The sequence below is a fragment of the Saccopteryx leptura genome, chromosome 2 (genome assembly GCF_036850995.1).
Source record: "Saccopteryx leptura isolate mSacLep1 chromosome 2, mSacLep1_pri_phased_curated, whole genome shotgun sequence".
NCBI classification, from domain to species: domain Eukaryota; kingdom Metazoa; phylum Chordata; class Mammalia; order Chiroptera; family Emballonuridae; genus Saccopteryx; species Saccopteryx leptura.
Genome location: NC_089504.1, coordinates 231,026,471 through 231,046,734, shown reverse-complemented (window position 1 = coordinate 231,046,734; position 20,264 = coordinate 231,026,471). Strand labels below are relative to the sequence as shown.

General features: G+C 46.0%; 1 protein-coding gene across 3 annotated transcripts in view; it reads right to left on the bottom strand.

Moving 5' to 3' along the window:
- The window catches only part of MORC2 (MORC family CW-type zinc finger 2), a 46,657-nt gene that overhangs the window by 7,026 nt on the left and 19,367 nt on the right, over positions 1 to 20,264 (bottom strand). For all 3 annotated transcript variants that reach the window (XM_066370463.1, XM_066370465.1, XM_066370464.1), the window contains exons 4-21: positions 18,985 to 19,053; positions 18,355 to 18,445; positions 14,992 to 15,100; positions 8,881 to 9,040; positions 8,660 to 8,771; positions 8,009 to 8,134; positions 7,338 to 7,417; positions 6,579 to 6,661; positions 5,952 to 6,037; positions 4,399 to 4,539; positions 4,150 to 4,304; positions 3,908 to 4,036; positions 3,271 to 3,376; positions 2,851 to 2,983; positions 2,030 to 2,104; positions 1,566 to 1,946; positions 865 to 996; positions 326 to 380 (exon numbers count right to left, since the gene is read on the bottom strand). In XM_066370463.1, coding sequence (XP_066226560.1) covers positions 326 to 380; positions 865 to 996; positions 1,566 to 1,946; positions 2,030 to 2,104; positions 2,851 to 2,983; positions 3,271 to 3,376; positions 3,908 to 4,036; positions 4,150 to 4,304; positions 4,399 to 4,539; positions 5,952 to 6,037; positions 6,579 to 6,661; positions 7,338 to 7,417; positions 8,009 to 8,134; positions 8,660 to 8,771; positions 8,881 to 9,040; positions 14,992 to 15,100; positions 18,355 to 18,445; positions 18,985 to 19,053 — 2,223 coding nt within the window. The remainder of the gene's footprint in view (positions 1 to 325; positions 381 to 864; positions 997 to 1,565; positions 1,947 to 2,029; positions 2,105 to 2,850; positions 2,984 to 3,270; positions 3,377 to 3,907; positions 4,037 to 4,149; positions 4,305 to 4,398; positions 4,540 to 5,951; positions 6,038 to 6,578; positions 6,662 to 7,337; positions 7,418 to 8,008; positions 8,135 to 8,659; positions 8,772 to 8,880; positions 9,041 to 14,991; positions 15,101 to 18,354; positions 18,446 to 18,984; positions 19,054 to 20,264) is intronic.

Sequence of the window (20,264 nt, the reverse complement as noted above, 5' to 3'; positions counted from 1 at the left end):
CCAGGGTTTTCAGGGACAAGCACCCTAGGTGTTTACCCCTACTATGCCAAGGACATAGAGCCCAACCCCCTGGTCTCCTTCCCCTTCTATCATGAGTTGCAAAGAGCAGCAGGATGAGTGACTGCCAGAGGCAAATGCCAAGAAATTAGTCTAAAAATACACACAAGGGTGTGCTTCTTCAGAATTCTTCTTGGAATTAGACTTGGAACCACTGTAGCACAGCAGCCCAAAGCCAGGAACGCCTCTATAAGCTTTCAGGATAAGCTGCTGCTGGCTGAGATGCCCTACTTCCCCCATAGGATGCCAGATACCTCCCTGAACTCACCTTTCTGAGCCTTCTTGAGGTCGGCTGAATCCTCTTCCTCAGCACTGTCTGAGAGCTATAAGGAGAATGGAGTCTGTTTGAGGCAATCCCCAGTGTCCCTGAAGAGCAGACTTGCATGACTGGAGGCCAAGAGTCATCAGCCGTCACCTTCATGCTAACTTACAAGGCAATTTAAATCACCATGCCTTGCTAAGACCCACTCCTTAGATCACTATCTTAGGCATCTACCCTCTGTCATCTTTGTAAACAAAATAGCACGTAAGGGGCAGAATGGCAGGGACACAGGAAGCAAGGGTTTCAAGCCTCCCTGATCTGTGTCAATGTGACCTCAGACCTGAGACTAGAGCCAGAAGCCAGTCTCACTCAGGATCCTACCTGGCACCATGTTTCTAGACATCTTTGTGACTGACAGTCCTTCAGGGGTGAAACGCTTCTGGAAGACTTACGTCACAGAGCAGAAACAAAGCTGGTACAGACTATAGGTGAGAGCTGGAAACCCTGGGGAAGGAGGCTCTGACAACTCCACCTCAACTACCTACCTCATTCACATCCTTCTTTTCCTCCTTCACAGCAATTTTGCTCCGCTTGGACCTCTCCTTCCTCCTCTCAGCATCTTCCTCAGATTCTTCTTCATCAGAGACTTCAAGAGTCCGCTTCCGTACAGGGGTGGCCTAGAGCAAGGGGAGAGGGAATATAAGGAGTCATGTGAGCCCTTGAGATGCAAGAAGATTCCATCTGGCCTAAAGGAACTTCAGAGAGAAGCTTATATGCTTCTTGGTCCCCAAAGCTAAGCATCTGATATAACTCAGTACAGAGCAACTTCCTGGCCCCTATATTCATAAAGACCTTTGCTCAAAGCTGTCATGGAAGTCTCCTAGTTCACTCAATACTTGGCCTGCCTGGCCAGCCACGCTGTGACCTCCTGAGACACACCAACCACTACTGCAGCCCAGCAAGGTGATCTGTCACCAGACCACCAACCTATGCCCACAGTATAAGAAGCCAGTGGAGGCAATTCAAGTTTGTGGCAGGTCAAAATTTAGAGACAGTAGTGAAAAGTTCCGTGGATAAAGAACCAAATAGCTCTGTGCCTCTGACCAAGCCCCTTCAGGTATCTCAACTCCTCTTCAGAGACAGCAGGTGATCACCCAGGCTCCTCCAGCACAGCTTTGACCTATCCCAGTTTCACTTCTATACCACTGAGGGTGGGCTGGGGGCTGAAGGAAGAAAAGCATCTCACCAAGGAAAGTTTACTAGGTGGCTCTGGCTTCTTGACCACTGGAGTCTTGATGGGTCTGGGGGAAGGGACCTCCCGAGGGTTCTTGGAGTTGGGCAGCAGAGATGGTGACAGTGGCTGCACCAGAGGGGTGGGCCGAGGCATAGTCTTAACTGCAATGTTAGCAGGCTTTCGGGGAGGCTCAGGAGGCTGGAGAAGCCTGGATGTACAGGCCTCCTCCCGGGCTACCAGAGCAGGAGGCTTTGGGGTGCTGCTGATGACAGGAGCTTTTCTGGGCTGGTTGGTTGGCATGGGAGCTTGCAGAGAAGGGGGTCTGCTCGGGGCATTCTTGATCACAGCAGGTAAAGGAGGTGACCGAGGACGCTGAGGTCTACGTGCAGGTTCCTAAAAGAGGCCCAGAGAGTGAAAACATTGATGCTAGCACTGGACACCTGAAGGGAAGCCCCTCTCCTGCCCCTGGGCTTTACCTTAGTGGGAGGTCTGGTGGTAACTTCCAATGGCAATTTCTTCAGGTCAGCTTGGGAGCGAATGGGTGTGGTTTTCTGCAGGGCAAATATAATGATGAGGTTGTCTATCTTGGTACATTAGAGCAAACTCTTTTTGGAAGCCCACTGTCTGGGATACAGGTCAAATAAAAAAGAAAACCTGGACCCACAGCCCTACTATTACGAGCCTCTCATTTTTACTGGAAAGACAAAACAAAACAAAACACAAGGACATTCAAGAATCCGCAAATTGCAAGCTTCTAGAGGATTAATCCAGCAATAGAGAAATTGAACTAAAGTCCCATAAAAGAAACCAGAAAAGGTGATAAAAGTCTGATGAACAAGGCCGAGAAAGGACAAGTGGGATACAGCAAACAGGTTGGCATGCATAAGATGTCTGAGTTAGTGAGAGCATCTGCACAGACATAGAAGTCAAAAGCTTTTATAATATATAAAGGGTTGATACCACCAACATATCTAAAAAAAGCCCTCACAAATCAAGGGGATAAAAGCAGGAAAGACATGTTGTTAATGGTGGCTACCTCTAAGGTAAGCTATTTATTTCCTGGAGTTTTAAAACATTCATAAATTAATTGAACCACTTTGTAATAATATAAACAAAATACTCTGTCTTGTTAAAAGAATAATCAGATCATACTTGAGAACCAGTGTGCCTGGAGAGTCGAGCTGGAAAGCTTTGGCAGTACTCATGGGTGAGTGGAGAATGAAACTGAGCCTGAGGGAAAAGGGTCCCGGACAGACTTGACACAGCCTGGCTCTGCCCACTGCCCATGACCACACACCTGCAGGGCCTCTAATTTCTCCTGCTGTTGGCGTATTTTCTCTGTCAGCTGCTTTTGTTTCTCTTCCTGTGTCTTCAGGTCCTTTTTGAATGTCCCCAGGGGAACCTTCTGCTTCTGCTCGGAAGCTTCACACCTGTACAGAGAAGGTGCTAAGAAGGTTGTGGCAAAATAGGGCTCCATATAGGGCAGGGTCCTTTCTCCTCAGCCAACCCGTGCTGTCTCTCACCACAGCAACCACCTCAGAATTCCCAAATGTATGGAATTAATACTGCAGGACCCACGTATATTCTTATTTCCAGGACACTTATTATGTGCAGCAAGACAGATGTAAAGATGCAGGACCTCAAAAACCATAGTGAGAAAAAACATGATGGAAGGATGAAGATACCCACAATCTCCTTGTTAGAAAAAAGTGCTCACCGGTCCTGCTCAGGATCAGGGTTCATGGAGCAAACCCAGGTGTCAGGGTATTCTTTTTCGACAGAATTCAGCTGGAAGGGGAGGGTCCGCCACTTCAGACATAAATCTGTGACACAGAAATCACCCCCCACCAAAGTGAGCCACACCTACCAACAATATCTATCGCCAGGCGCTCCCAGCCAGGCCCAAGGCAAAGATGGACCTGACTTCCCATTCAAAGTGCTTCACACTGGCTCCAGCTGTGCCATTCTTACAGAACAGTCATTCTTCTCAGGCACAGTGAGACCAACAAAGGTGGAACCTTTACACCGTGGCCTTTCAACGCCCCCAACCCCTCTTTCTCCTCTAGCAAGATCCTGGCTTAGTCATCACTCACCCTATTAACAATGTGGTGCCAAACCAAGTGAAGCCTAGCAGCTTAGATGACATTTTGCCTCAATCAGGAGAGACAGGTAGAACTCAGCACAGCCCTATGACTGAGCAACCAGGGCCATCACCGAACAGACTCATATCCCTACTGGGATTGTAAGTCCATGAATGTCAATGCAGTCAGAAGGCCAGCACAGGGACAGAGAGAAAAGAGGGTCAGAGACTATGATGGAAAAGAGTCAAGAGGAGGTTCTAACCACCAACTCACCACACTGGATGGTGGTTGGGATTTCCATAGCTCTCCGGCGTTTGTAACGGAGATCATTAGATGGGGGTTGGTTCCAGTTGGCAGAAAGGTAGCCAAACTCATCCCAGAATTTGATGATTCCCCGCTGGGCTGGAAGGCAAACACCCACATCTCATTAGGAGGTAGCCTTTCCCTCTTCCTAATTTCACCCCCTCAGGCAATAAGAGTATCCTAAGGCTGAAGGTGAAGAAAAATGGCATTACCAATGGCAATGTCTTTCCAGTACTGTGCCAGGTGCTCCCCCATTGCCCGTAGTAGGTGCCGGTACTCCTTGGCATCAGCAAAGTCCTGCTTATTGTGTGTAGGCTCCAGGACCAGATAGGGCACATCAACGACTCCAACAACCCCACCACATGCCCTGCAGGAAGAAAGAAGAAACAGCTCTATTACTTCACTGGCCGAAATCCTCCCATCTATCTTGGGCTGGGAAGCTCTCTTGAGGCAATACTCACATGCCCCCTTCCAGCTGTGGGCCCACTTTCTCATACATCTTGATCAGGCGGCTACAGTTGTAGATGAACATGCCATCCAGATCCCGGTGTTCAATGTTAACCCCAAAAACAAAATTCAATTCCTTTGGTTCTTTAAGTGCTCTGAGAAGACAAAAGATAAATTCTAGTAGCTCAATCCAGTAACACACAAATACCATAGTGATTAAGATGTGTTTAAGCCCTGGCCAGTTGGCTCAGTGGTAGAGCATCAGCCCAGTATGTGGAAGTCCTAGGTTCGATTCCCGGTCAGAGCACACAACAGAAGCGCCCACTGCTTCTCCACCCTTCCCCCTCTCCTTCCTATCTCTCTTCCCCTCCCGCAGCCAGGGCTCCACTGGAGCAAAGTTGGCCCAGACACTGAGGATGGCTCCATGGCCTCCACCTCAGACTCTAGAATGGCTCCAGCCACAATGAAGCAACACCCCAGACAGGCAGAGCATCGCTCCCTGATGGGCATACCAGGTGGATCCCCGTCGGGTGCATGCAGGAGTCTGACTGCCTCCCTGCTTCTAACTTTGGAAAAATAAAAAGTAAAAAAAATTTTAAAAAGATGTGTTTAGCTTAAATTTGAGACCCATTTAGCAAAAAGTTTTGTATTTTCATTCAGTGTGTAACCTGTGTGACTAAGCATCTCTGATTAAAACCATGACTTTCACCTTTGGTAAGAGAAGTTGTATTTAGGTATGAAAGGGATACTGTGGAGCTGCTGCAAATCGGTGAGTTACATGGTGAATAAACACAAAGTTTTCTGCAATATCTACTCCACTAATGTGATGGTAATTAATTTTGAAAAGACAAAAAAATCACAACAATGAACAGGTATGTGGCAGAAGAGATTATCATGTGATAAATGTCAACAAAATCACAAAAGTTGACAAGTAGGTAAATAAGCAGTGAACTGACTTAAATGGAAGAAATCTGAAACCTATGCCTATGACAAGGGGGCCAAGAAGCAAGTTAGAAATTCAAGGCCCGAAGCCCAGAAAGGCTCCAGACATAGAGGTGGAACAGGGAGATGATTTAATGAACCAGGACAAACACCCATTCTAGATAAAAAAGGTCTAAAACTCAATCTATAGCATTATTCAACAATTGTAACCAGGAATAAAAAACTAAGAGTAGATATCACCAGATATTAGAAGTATAGGTAAGTTAAAATATTTTTTAATATTCTGTATTTTATAAGTTTTATACAATGAGCATTTTATATACTCTTTAAATGAAAAGAATAGGAAAGAAAAGGGGAAAAGGGGGATGAGAGAAAGAGAAAGAATGAAGGGGAGAGAGAAAAGGGAAGGGAGAGACACAAACAGGTGCCAGTGAGAAAGTTTTGGTGTTCAAATCAAAGCGAACACTGCCCTGCCTTTTCCTAGCTCAAGAAAGAGGAATTGAACTAGGACATCTGACCAGCATTTAGGATTAAAACATTAATGGCTTTCTCAAAGCTATCTCTGTCAACAATCAGTACAAAAGCTCCAAAATTTAAAAGATTAAAGGCCAGCTGTGGCACTCACCGCTGCTTGGCATCCTTGATCCGTTTCTTGACATCAGCTTCTCTACGCAGAGTAATGGCTGTATTCTGGACCTGCCTCAACATCACCTGGAAACAAAATTGGAACCAAGTGAGAAAAGGAGGTGCTCTGGCCCACAGCAGTGAATATTATAATACATTAAAAACCTCTTATTTTAAATCATATGGATGCAAAAACCATACCTGGAGATTTATTTCTTTTCCACAGAAAATGGGGACAAACTCAAAAGCTATATTTCACTTGACCACACTTATTCACATAGAGGAAACACCCCCAACTAAAACGAGTCTACATAGGTGAGTCAGACTGGGAGGGCCAGACAACTATACTGTGTGATCTGGAGCAAGCAATACTTTTTACTTCAATTTCTCTTTCTATACACTGAGGATACTAACAGTATCCATACGTCATAAGATTTTGGGGATGTTGAAGTGATTAGTCAATATTTTGCCACAGTGTTCAACAGTGATTATGAAACATCACAACATCCTATTTTTCAGCTGTAGGCCAAGGGGTTCACGACTGTCTTGTGGCTGCGCCAGGCCATCTCTGGGATTCTACTGCCAGAAATCCTGGAGAACAGCTAGCTGCACAGATCTAGAGCCTTACCCTAGAGTCTCGCGTGAGGTCTCCACCTAAACGCAGTTCTAATGTTCGAGCTTTGCTCTCCGCCTCCCGGGCCTTCTCTTCAGCTGTAACCCAGAAGAAACCATTCAAAGGTTGAAAACTTAGAAATCCCTCTTGGATCTCACAGTGCAGTCCCTACTGGGTAGGATGGTGTGTACATGTACGTGTACACTGTCAAGGAAGAGGTGGAGCTCGTCAGCAACCTCCCTGCTTGAACTGCAGAGTCAGTTCAAAAAGGAAAATCAAGGTGGGCCCAAGGAAATCGGCACTATTTATACCTGAGATAGGCTTTTCAAACTTTACAAATGAATCAAAACAGGTCAAAAACTGCCCAAGGCAACCCAAGATAAACCCTCAGCAGGAGCTGGAAGTTATCAAAGTTCTCAGCCAATCACTCTCCATTAAACAGCCAAGAAGCCCTGCTATCACGACTGACTTTGACATTTGTGTCCTGGAGTCACAAAAACCAATTTCACAAATATTTGGGCTAGAGGATAGTGTGGGATTCTTCACTCTGGGCAAGCCCAGCAATTGACATTGTTTTAGATAAGTCCCTACAAATGACTGCCTAAGAAAAAGATTCTGGGGAGAAAAACTAAGAGGATTGGCCAGCTGGGAAGGATGCAGGAGAAACTGCCCCCAGGGTGTGGGATGGAGATTTTTCCTAGATCTTGCTTTGGCCACAAGCCATGTCCCTTAGGCGACCCCCACCTATACCCTTCTGCACAGGGGAGACATTACCAATCCGTGCCACGTGCTCAGCTTTCTTCACCTCCTGCTCCGCCCGGGCCTTGAAACGACTTGATGTGTACTTGTACATCCTGAACAAAGGAAAAAGCAACCTAAGGGCCTGAGTAGTAGAGGGTAGGGTGGCAGCCCAAGCAGCTCAGAAGGCACTCTGACTTCCTGCCCCGTTTCAAGCTGACTGTCCTGGTGTGATGAGCCCAAACCCAAGCTTATTTCAGCAAAAAAGACTCAATTCCTTATTCTACTTGCCCCTTGCCCCCTGCTGCAGTTTGATAAGCAACCACACTACTCACCTGTATCATTAATACCACAGTATAAACAAAGATCAGTAACAGCCAGGGCCTTTGCTTTCCCATGTAGTGTCTAAAGGCCCCTTGGCCCTAAAATCAAGAGGCTTCAACAGCTCACTGTGCCAGGCAGGGCACACTCCATGTCACAGAGGGCACTCGCACTTCGCCAATCTCCAAGCCCACTGGCCACCTCTGTCCCTCCCTCAGGACCCAAATGTTTCCCCCCCAGTAAAGTACAGGCAACTTAAAGGCCCTAACATAGTCAATACAGTCAGAGCCTTGTGTATAGCATCGCTCCAACAACGCCCTAGAAGCATGAGCAGGCCCTGTCCTCCGTCCAAGGGAAACAGCAGGCCAGAGTGGGCAGGCCCCTACCTGGGCTTATACAGGCAGCACGAGAGCCTCTTGGTCTGCACCTTGTGCCCATGGATGAAGATCCTCATCCGGGGATCAATATAGAGCACAGCAGCATAGGCACGGAATGAGCGCCGCTCTGGCTTCCTAGAGGTGGCAGGGACAAAGGAGTGCTATCACCCACCCCACAACCAGCCTCACCAAGGGTATTGTATGACAACCTCTCTGTAGGCCCTCCATCTTCCCACCTTGTGTCTCAGCTTTTCTGGCTGCCCTGAAAGTTTACTCCCTCAGTGCTGGCACCACCATCCTGCCTCCTTCTCATATCCCCAGCACAGGTGCCCCATAGACACCTGACCTGGCCCTACCACTGCCCCACCATGGACCCAGCAAGTCCTCTCCCCTCCCAAAGGCCTCAGTTTCTTCTGTCAAATCAAGGAGTTGGAGCAAGGGATCGTTAATATTTTCTTTTGGCTTAGCTGAGGATCTGTTGTCTCATTCGTCCCTTTGCCTTGTGGCAAGAAGATATGGAATCCTCAGCTTCATGAACTCTAATACTGGGAAAGCCAGGGAATGAGCTCTCCCCTCTCCCTGAAGTTACCTCCTAAACTTCGCCCAACTGAGAGAACTGATACCAGTTCCAGGGTTTCCCTCCCTCCTAGTCACACTCACGTGCCCTCTGGGGAAGTCTCTGCCATCTGGATATCTCTTGGATTTGAGATTATGTCTAGCTCTGGCTCTCCATTATCCATGAGTTTGAGATTGAAGATAATCACCAGTGTTCCTAGGGAACAGAAATCCTTTCTCTTTGCCAGGTGCCTCTAGTCCACTCCCACACCACTCACAGCTCTCAGTTCCAGATTCGAGGCAATGCAGTTTCAAAGCCTACTTACCACTGTCTCCAGGAATCTTCATGAACTGAGCCATTACTTCCTCCTCATTATGAAAGGGAGAATACTTATAGATGAGCTCTGTCTCGATAGCGAATTTTTCCACATTGTCTGTGACAGGGTCCCGGGTCTGAGCATTCCAGGTGGGTAATGGGACTATCACCTTTCGAGTAAACAGAGGCGAACACTTTCAGTGAGGCCCCAGGACAGCACTCCCCTAACATGTGCATTCATCTTATCCAGTGGTGGGATCCAGCCGTTTTGCACTGTTTCAGCAGAACCAATACCTAATTTTTGTTGAGTTTGGCGAACAGGTGGCTAAAATGGCATTTATACTCAGGGTTCTCTCTAAGGTGGGCGCCTAGGCAGCCGCCCAACATGGAAATCACAAATTTACATTCCTTACTCTTTTTTATTGGTCATCTGCCCAACAGTTCTATTTTAAGCACTTAGTAATGTTCATTCCATCTATAGGTGAAAAAACTTGCAAGTTGAGGATGCCAATCAAGAAGCAATATGAAAATATCTTTAACAGTTTTATTGCTTTTTGTCAGGTATTATTTAATATTTTTTCATTAATATTTTAAAACTCTTTCTTATAACAATCTAGTTTTGTGTACCTCTTTTATTGTTCTTATTGAAGTATTAAGTGCATGAAATAACAAACTACCTTTTGGTATATCACTTTTTAATACTTAAATAGATTATTAGGGCAGAGAACCGGTTAAATTATTTGAATCCCACCACTAATCTTACCCTTCCCACAGTGGTTCCACACTGTTGCAGATGTGAGGCCCAAGCTCCACAAGCTGGCACTAGGGGCTCTGTGGCTTCAGCCCCATCCCAAGATTCGGCCTCTCATCACTAGGTCCTCTGGGGTATGCTTGATTTTTTCCTGGACATCTATGCAAAGGCAACGCCCTGCTTGGGATATCCCTGGCCATTTTCCTATCTTGGTAATAATTCTACTCTTTTCACTAAGGAAAGTATACAGGGGGCCCTTGGGTTACCACACAGTTCCATTTCTACGACAGTGACATAACCTAAATTTTGTTCTAAGTCGAAACACACCCTAGCCTAACACAAATGGAACACTGTGCTTTAAACAGTCCAAAATGTCATAGGTAAGTGTATTAGGGGACACCAACTCCCGCACTCATACCCACATTTCTGCATATTCTTCTGCCACACACAACCAAACTATAAAGTTCGCCTATGTAGTCTTTAAGTATGACACTAACGGTGTAAGCCTAAACACCCACATCTCAATTTCTTTAAGTTTTTATGGGAGTGAGCATTGTAAACTCGAAACATCCTATGTCGACACTGTCATAACCCAAGGACCCCCTATATTTGCAATTATCTAGTAAAGCTGAAAATATACATACACATAACTTAAACTAGGCGCTTCCACTGTCAGATATACATACTAAGAGAAACTTTTGTACATATGTACTAAGAAATATAAAAACAGCAAAGTATCTATTACAAAGTAGATAAACTCATTTATACAATGGAATACTATACAGTGATGAAACTGAAATACAGCTATTAGCATCAAACATGGGTGAATCTCACAATGTTACATGATAGAAGCAAAATTAAAAGAAACCTATGATGAGTCCATTTATACAAAATTCATAAATACACAAAACTATCCAAGAATGCATACAGGCCCTGGCCAGTTGGCTAGGTGGTGGAGTGTCGGCCCGGCTTGTGGAGGTCCTAGTTGGATTCCCAGCTGGGGCATACAGGACGGGTGCCCGTCTGCTTCTCCACTCTCCCCGCTCTCCTTCCTCTCTATCTCTCTCGCCCCCTCCCACAGCCAGGGATCCACTCAAGCAAAGTTGGCTCGGGCACTGAGGATGGCTCCATGGCCTCTGCCTCAGGCACTAGAATGGCTCCAGTTGCAACAGAGCAATGCCTCAGATGGGCAGAGCATCGCCCACTGGCGGTGGATCCCGGTTCGGCGCTTGCAGGAGTCTCTCTCTGCCTCCCTGCTTCTCACTTTAGGAAAATACCAAAAAAAAAAAAAAAAAAAGAATGCATACATAGGTGACAACTATAAAGAAAAACAAAGAAATAAACACAAAGTCACTTGAAGGTACTTCCTTAAGAGGTACAATAAGCAATCAGATGCAGGGCATACTGAGGACTTCCAGCATCTGTTTATGGTGGAGGCTACATGGGTGTTTGCTTTATAATTATTCCCTAAACTGTACATCCATTTTTAATACACTCTTCCTTATGTAAGAAATTTAATCTTATGTCAAAGCAATGTTTTAAAAAATCCTACCCATGTCAATTTTGCCTCAATAAAGCTGGAGGAAAAAATCCTACTCTTTCTTTAAAAACCCTACCTCAAATGCCACTTCCCCAGAGGCCTCAGTGTGCTTCTTCCTCTTCCCCAGACAGCTTCTCAGGGAGCCCTGTGGATGGCTGAATGCTGGGATTCCCACAGAAGTTCAAATCAGATGGCCCACCATGAGGAAAAAAGAACTCTCTATTTTAACAAGTGTCAGTGTGACAAACTGTTAAAGAGCTCTGAGACATTCTGCTGGTTTCTTTTTTTTTTTTTTTTTTCATTTTTTCTGAAGCTGGAAACAGGGAGAGACAGTCAGACAGACTCCCGCATGCGCCCGACCGGGATCCACCCGGCACGCCCACCAAGGGGCGACGCTCTGCCCACCAGGGGGCGATGCTCTGCTCATCCTGGGCGTCGCCATGTTGCGACCAGAGCCACTCTAGCGCCTGAGGCAGAGGCCACAGAGCCATCCCCAGCGCCCAGGCCATCTTTGCTCCAATGGAGCCTTGGCTGCGGGAGGGGAAGAGAGAGACAGAGAGGAAAGTGCGGCAGAGGGGTGGAGAAGCAAATGGGCGCTTCTCCTGTGTGCCCTGGCCGGGAATCGAACCCGGGTCCTCCGCACGCTAGGCCGACGCTCTACCGCTGAGCTAACCGGCCAGGGCCCATTCTGCTGGTTTCTAAGAAGCTTCATGCCTATAGTATTCAACCCTAGAACTGGTTTGGACACATTCTTACCCAGCCAAAAATGATCTTATTTTAAAATCTTGGCTGAGTTTGCAATACAGTACAATCCAAAACAGTGACCTTCTAGCACCAAGTAAGGAAAAAATTTCAACCTGGCTTTTTCACCAGGGAATTGAGTTCCATTTGTGTCTGTGAATCTGTACCTCACTCTGCACATCCCATTCTTCAGAGCAGTCCCAGGTGACAATGGCATTATTTAAATTGGTCATTCGCTCATTTCCATCAGCTCTCATTCCTGCCATCAAAACACTTCTTTCGTTTCAATGTAACCATTGCCTTGATTTTCCTCTTACCATTCTGGCCACTCCTGTCACCACTGGCGCTTTCTCCTCTCTCCAGCCTTTAAATGTCGACATGCTTGAGATCCCAGGTCAGGGCCCACCGCAGAAGCGACCATCTGCTTCTCCACCCACCCCACCCTTCTCCCTTCTCCTCCTGCAGCCATGGCTCAATTGACATCCTTTAAATGTTGACATGCTTGAGATCCCATCTCCCTTTATATGCTCCTTTAGCTGAGCTCATCTGCTACCAAAAATCTTGGAACCAGGCCTCCCCCAAGCTCCAGACCCACACTTAACTCTGAGTGCCCAGAACAAAACACTCTTCCCCTCCAAGCTGCCCCTCTTTCATTCTTTGCCAGCTCCAGATGCCCACCATGCTCCATTGCCAAACCAGAACCTAAGTCACCTATGACCCCACCTTCCCCTTTCCTCTCTCCACGGTGATCAACCACATCTATGGGTCTCACATACTAAAGAGATGAGGATTCCTATTTCTCTTACCTCCCTGCTGTGAGCCCTTTTAGGCTACACACAACCAGAGCCTTTCAACTGGTCCACTCCAACACCCTAGTCTTTCCAGTCCAATCACTACACAATAACTAAACCGATCTTTTTAAAAGAGAACCTGATATTGCCACACCCTTGCTTAAATCCCCTTTAATGGTTGCTTTTTTTTTTTTCATTTAATGGTTGCTTTTTTTTATTTTTTTATTTTTATTTATTTATTTATTTTTTCATTTTTCTGAAGCTGGAAACAGGGAGAGACAGTCAGACAGACTCCCGCATGCGCCCGACCGGGATCCACCCGGCACGCCCACCAGGGGCCACGCTCTGCCCACCAGGGGGCGATGCTCTGCCCATCCTGGGCGTCGCCATGTTGCGACCAGAGCCACTCTAGCGCCTGAGGCAGAGGCCACAGAGCCATCCCCAGCGCCTGGGCCATCCTTGCCCCATTGGAGCCCCAGCTGCGGGAGGGGAAGAGAGAGACAGAGAGGAAAGCGTGGCGGAGGGGTGGAGAAGCAAATGGGCGCTTCTCCTGTGGGCCCTGGCCGGGAATCGAACCCGGGTCCTCCGCACGCTAGGCCGATGCTCTACCGCTGAGCCAACCGGCCAGGGCCTAATGGTTGCTTTTAATAAAGTCCCACATATTCATCCAGGCCCTGAGGTCAAGCCTGACCTGGCCCATGCTGCTCTTTAGAGACCACCACCTTTCTTCAGGTGGCCCTTCTGTCAAGTCACTTCCCACAGTGCTCAGGGTCTTGAACAGCCTACTCCCACTGCCCTCGGTCCATAAGAAAACATTCCTGATAAACCCAGTTTGAGCTAAGTCCTCCTGCCCCATCTGTTCCCAAGAGCCTGCTACTTCCAGCTGCAGCATTTCACTCATTTCAAGTATGCCGAATGAACTGACTCCAATAAGGCAAACTTAACCCACTGGCTTACCAAGGAAAGATAGTAGAAGAAAATAGCTTTTCACTTCCAACACGAACTAATTTGCTATGATTTAAGCTCCCATCTAAACAGGGCTAATACAAATTCAATCATAGATAACCAACAGAAATAAATTATATTGAAACTTTCAATGAATTTACCTATCTGCTGATGTGACAACCTTGGATTTCTTTCTGCAGACACTCTCAGCCCTTTCTTTTTTACCATTCTTTTTTATTTTTATGTTTAGTGAGAGGAGGGGAGGCAGAGAGACAGACTCCCGCATGTGCCCCGACTAGGATCCACCTGGGAAGCCCACTACGGGGCGATATTCTGTCCATCTGGGACTGTTGCTCCATTGCTCAGCAACCCAGCCATTTTTTAGCACCTGAGGCAGAGCTCTCAAAGCCATCCTCAGTACCAAGGCCAACTTGCTTGAACCAATTGAGCCATGGCTGTGGGAGGAGAAGGGAGAAGGGTGGGGTGGGGTGGAGAAGCAGATGGTCGCTTCTGCAGTGTGCCCTGACCTGGAATCGAACCCAATATATCTACAAGCCAGGCCAACGCTCTACCACTGAGCCAACCAGCAAGGGCCCTCTCAGCCCTTTCTCTTAAGCTCTGGCCTCCATTTCTCACATATGAAAGGAGGTAAGAGTCTAGTCTGAGGCTGGGCAGACCAAGCCCAAGGCCTTCCCTGATCTCCCGCTCCCCAAGAGGGGGCAAAGGCCTCACCAAACCAGCTCTGCAGATATCTAAAATCAGAATATGGTAGATTCATTAGGCCTTCCTTCCAGCAGAGAAATAATCAGCTGGAGTTGCCATCTAGCAAAGGACTTATAGAAATCTTTCCATATGCTCACCAGTTTTACTATCTAGCCAGGCCCTGTAGGTATGTGACTTGTAGCTTCTGACATAAATGGTTAGAGCAACACATTTCCTCAAAAGGAAAATATGCTCATAGCACATTCCACAAAATCATTATCACATGGGACAGTGCTGTTCCCATTATTATTACCAACTGTGGTTTCCACCCATAGTCACAGAAGCCCCAAATCCTCCCCTTGATAAAACAACTCTCCATAGAGACACCCCATCAGACTGAATTCAAGCAGCAGACTTAGGGGAGCTACAAATCCAAATTTAGGTTCCTGCCACTTGATGACCTGAAGCTTTGAGGTTTTAATTCCTCTCACATTAAGGTATCTGCCAATTCATCCAACCAGCTAATCCAATGAGCAGGGCCATGATTGTAATCTTGAAACCTCAATGAGCCTAGCAAATGACCTATAAAAGCAGCCTGGGCAGACCCAGAAGATGTGGAATGGCAACTTGGGCCATGAAGATGGGACCTACTTCATCAATGCCTTCCTCCTCATGAAAGGTACGAGACAAGAAGAGGCAGGTCATGGTGTCTTCCTTCTTGGTGAAGAGGATAAAATCCTTCCCAATGCGCATCGAGCCTCTGAAAGAGAAGCAGAAATGGGTTATTCTCCCAAGGATTCAGGAGTTCATCTGAAAAAGGAGCAAATCTACTGTCTGGACATGACTGAACTGCCTTTGCAAGGCTATGCTAAAAGCCTCCTTAAAGTCTTCGTACCCTGAGCTGAGTTCCAAAACCCTCATCCCCTCTCCTCTCATCTGACACTCCTCCCTCTGCTCGCTCTTCCACTGGCCTCAGTCTTTCGTTATAACCTTTTTGACCACACTTACCCAACCTGCAGGGCTCTCTCACCACCCTTCTAGCGCGAATTCACTGCCAATCATCAGCCCCAGGCTATTGCTACAAGAGTAAAAGTAACCCTGCTGCCTATGCTCCAGGTTTATCCCAGTCACACAAGATACCCTCTACCTATGCCACCATCACATTTCACTCTGGTAACTGATACCTTTAAACACATCATCTTCCATTCTAACCACAACCAATTCCCATTGTACTCCTCCTTCATTGACACAAACTACTCTCACATCCACTCATCCAACGGCAGCACCATCAAGAGAACAACCCTCTACCTATGCTTACAAGTCCTCAAAAAAACAAAACGATCAAGCACAGCAGCTAGCCATATAAAATATAATTCTTGATCACAGTTTTTGAGGAGGCCTATAATTGGCTCAGGTCCTATAACTATAGCCATCTTCTGTCTCAAAATTGTTTTGCCCACCTCAATCTCATTATGACAGAGGCAGGTCCCTGCTTTTGGATGCAACTGGTTCCTGAGAAATGTGCCTTGAGGCTGAATTCCACAAGGCAAAAGTCTGAATGAAATCAACTGCTTCCTTCCTCTGTCTGGCCACGTTAAACCATCAGAGGGACAGGCTAGGACAGGCCTTTCCCGGCAACATGGAATAGTTGCCTGGGAGAAGAATGAGGACCAGCAGGAGGACTGCCCACTGAACAATGGAGCGGTTTAGTTCCTTTCCTTGGAACGGCTTCTGGGGCTTCATGGCTATAATCTCATTAGTCTTCATAATACCTTAGGGGAGGCAATAAGAAGCCTTATTCCTCTCCTCTATGAACAAATACAAACCAGACTAGTATGCCAAATACACAAATGAATGCCATGTCCCATTTCACCAAAAGCTCGGGAAAACTCCCAGGACACTATCCAGACACCCTAGGGGCTGCCAAGTTCTGTTTCTCCTCTTCCAGTTCCTGAGGTTCTGGCAATTCTCCTTCCCCTGATAACTTCACAGTCCTCCTTCTTCCCTAAAGCTATTGGGTGGCAAAATGAGGCAAATTATCTTGCCTCTGTCAAAGCTTATTCTTGCCCTAATATGGCAAAATCTCTAAACTTGTGCCACTTTCTACCTCGTCTTTGAACCTGACCTTGGAGGCTGAAGAACAACTACAAAATGCCACCTTTCTGATGATTTCCCTGTTTTCTCAGTCCTATTCTCAGCACAAAACACTTCCTCCTAAAACTATTTTCCAAATTCCGAATTGATTTAAAAATTAATTCACTCTGAACACTAGATGGCTCCATGTCAATGGGTACTTTACAAAAGTTGTACTATGGTATTAAAATTATGCTGACAACACCCTCAACTTCTGTATACGTTCACTTCCCAGTCTTCTAAGTGCTTTCAGAATCATATTTCATTTGATCCTAAAACGTGTTCTGTACAGGAAAATGTCAGAGATAAGAATCCTACTTTCCAGAGCAGGAAACATAATCAGAGAGGTAAAATCAGTTCTCTGAGGCCAGAGAAGTGATAAGATAGGTAGGAGAAGGCTAGCCTACAATCCAGATGGGAAGTCAGGTTTCCTCACATCACACTAACTCTAGCAGGCCTCAGTTACTGAGGACTTAGCTCGCCCACAGCAGAATTACCTAGGGAACCTATGAAAAGCACAGATTCCTAGGCCTTACCCCAGACTCACTGATTCAGGCCAGGAATCTGTGGAAAGATCAGAAACAGAGAAATTAAAAAGAAGCTAGAACCTGACTAGGGCTCTCACAACAATGATAACATTTAATCTGCAACTTGGTATGTATTATAATCTCAATTTATAAAGGAGGAAGCTGAGTTTCAAAGAATTAAGTGCCTGAGGTGAGATTTAAACTTCAGTTTTGCCTGACTTAAGTGAGATGAACACAGCTCTGCTTTGCAGTAAGAAAGAACTGGTTCTTCTCTCTGCTCTAAACTTGGGCATTTTTACACTTTTGGGCAAGTCACTTAAGCCTTTAAAACTCAATTCCCTCATCTGAAAATAAGAATAATCATACTGACACCTCATAGGACTACAGTGAAGATTAAACAGGATCATTCAAGTAAAGGTTTTAGCACAGTGCCTAGCACATGGTAAGTGTCTGTTATTACCATCTGGTTACTGCCTTGAGAAACAAATCGAAAAATCCAGGTACCAGGTTCTTGATGTCCTTCGGAAGCCCTTTCTTTCTTCCCTACACACCCAAAGCACACTGCATGTGAGGGACAACTAATACTGCTGACTGACCAGACCAGCACATTCTCTCAAACAAAACAACACGTTTCCACAGCAAGACTGGAAACGTGACTCAGAATTCCATTTGTACAAACTCCAATTCCACTAAATCTTATTCCATCCAAAGGTCTGTACAGCTGGAAGTGAGCATTTCAGAAATAGAAACCTTTCTCTTGGGGCTTCACTCAAAACCAGAACACATTCCAAACACCAAACAAGTGGGAATCAAGGGCTGAAAAAGAAGTCTCAAGGGATATGAAGACATTAGGTAAGTCCCTGCTACAGGACCTCACAGGGCATGTGCCTGGAGACCATGTCCTCTAGGAGAGAGGGTTGGGTCTCTCTGACTCAACCTGAATCTCCAGTGTCTAGGACAAAGCATGACACGAGACAGGTGCTCAGGGAACACAGCTGTGCCATGAACAACCTTCTCGCTAACTCAGATACATACCAACTCCACAAAATTACTACTCAATACCTCAACCACAGAGTAAAATAAGACTGTTCAAGAGGAGAGATGCAGTTCCAGAGCACAGTGCCAAGCGAAACCTACAGCTTCTCCCACCCCAGCTGGTTTTGGGCAGTCATACTTTTCGATCTGTGAAGTACACTAGACTAGACAACAGTAAGTCCAAAAACCACTCCTTTCTGATCTTCCTTCTGTTCCAGAGTTAGTGATGGAAACAAGAAAAAAGTGTTCATGCGACAGAAGCAGGAGAGCTTCACTTGATTCTGTTTTGAATCATGTGACAAGCTTCTAGTATACTTACGATTTTAACCCATTCCCATACTGCCCAATCTGGGTGGACTCAGGTGTTCGTTTGGCTGACTTCCCAAACTGGATCACACTGGCAGCATCGCCTGAAGCGGCAAGCATAAGAGAAAGTGAAAAGTTTACATCTCTTTCCCAGAGTTCTCAAAAATAAAAGGTCTGAGCCTTGCTAACCCCAAGCAGAGCTGTATGTCTACTGAAAACCTCCGTCCAAGGAAAATTCACAACCATGAGGCAACTGGATGCAACCCCAGACTGGCCTGTCAGCTTAAGTCTAGCCATCACTATGACTCTGTTGTGTTACCCAAACATGGTACTAAGGCTTGGGGTAGGGGGTGGTGACTGTATTATAGTTTTGGCTGCAGGACATTGTGCAAGCTGATAAATATAATGTCAAGAGACAGCTAACCAGAGTGACTTCAGGTTGCCATTCAGATGCTATCTCCCATGCTAGGACAAGACCTAGCAAATCCATTAGTGAAACTAAGCCTGAGATGTTGCAACAGACTCCTCTCTCCAGGTGAATCTTTTAAGTCACAAAAGTGAGGCAACAAAAAAACAAGTTAACACAGTATTTTATAAAAATGGTTACATTCTCACAAAAAGAAGTAATTATCTCATCACTTACTTGGATCCATTCCTGCTCCATCATCCAAAAAGCAAAGCATAAATCCTCCTCGCAGATCTTCTTGTCTTTCTGTAAAAAAAAAACAACAAACCAAAAAAGAAACAAACAAAAAAAACCCACTGCCATTGTCAATACTGGGCAGTTACCCTTCAAGAGAAGGGCAACATGGGTATGATCAGAAGGTGGATTAATGTGAAGATCTGTTCAAAAAGGGCAGGTTGAACCTAGTTTCTCCCTGTAACCAACTTAGCTAGTGTGAGTTAAATGTCAGGGCCCTTGGAGATGGGAATTCCCAAAGCTTCTCCAATGCTTTCTAGTTTATCACAAACCTTGAGACTTTACAGAGGAAAAGGAATACCTGGCTCAGCATCTAACTGCACTCAGGACCACAGAATAGATATGTATTTCACACATACCTCAATCATCTCTCTGCCTGTCCCTAATGGGATTATTTCAACCTCTCCCTTATGCTGTGAATCCCAAGCTACTAAAGTACTGCTACTACTACACACTATATCTTATCAATACTACTCAAATCCAATAGGGCACCACCTTTGTGGGTTAAATTCAGACAAAGTGATGACATGCTATAGGTACAGTGGTGGCTATACCTATAAGATGAATCACTAAGTCTCTCTGCAACTATTACCACTAACTGCGGTTTCTGGGCTATCTGAATTCATCATCATATCCTGTTTGCTGTGGGTCCTTGAAATGGCTCCCCAACCCAGGAGTGAGATGGCACAGGGTGCAGTGAAAGCTGCCTGGTTCCCAGGTAGATAGGCTTGAGTACCAGGAGGAACAGTCTTTTGAGGGTGAATTAGAGAGAGCAGCCATAGCAGAGCTTCTCGGTGAACAGGAAGGGAATGCAACAAACTGTGACTGCAATTCCAGTGAGTGGAAGACACTCTTCTTTTAGCATGTCTTCTACAGCAGCAAAAGATTACTTAAGAGTAGTCTGGGCCATGTCACGGACACTGGAGAAGAGATTTCCAAATACAGACGGGGGCCCATACTAGAGTGTCCCAGGTGCCCTTTGACCCAATGAGGACTAGGTGGGCAAAGGAGTAATAGCACAGGTCTTAGAATCAGGAAAGCACTTCCACTAAAAGGAAGGTTGATATAAAGTACTACTGGAACAAGCACGAGGCTGCTTTGAAGCCTTGTTTCTAATTGAAGGCTTTTTTCGTCTCCCCAAGCTGCAGTTTACCAACTTTTTATACAACTATCTAAGTTGAGGAATCTGTTTAGAATGCTGTGTCCTCCCTCAAGCTAAAGAT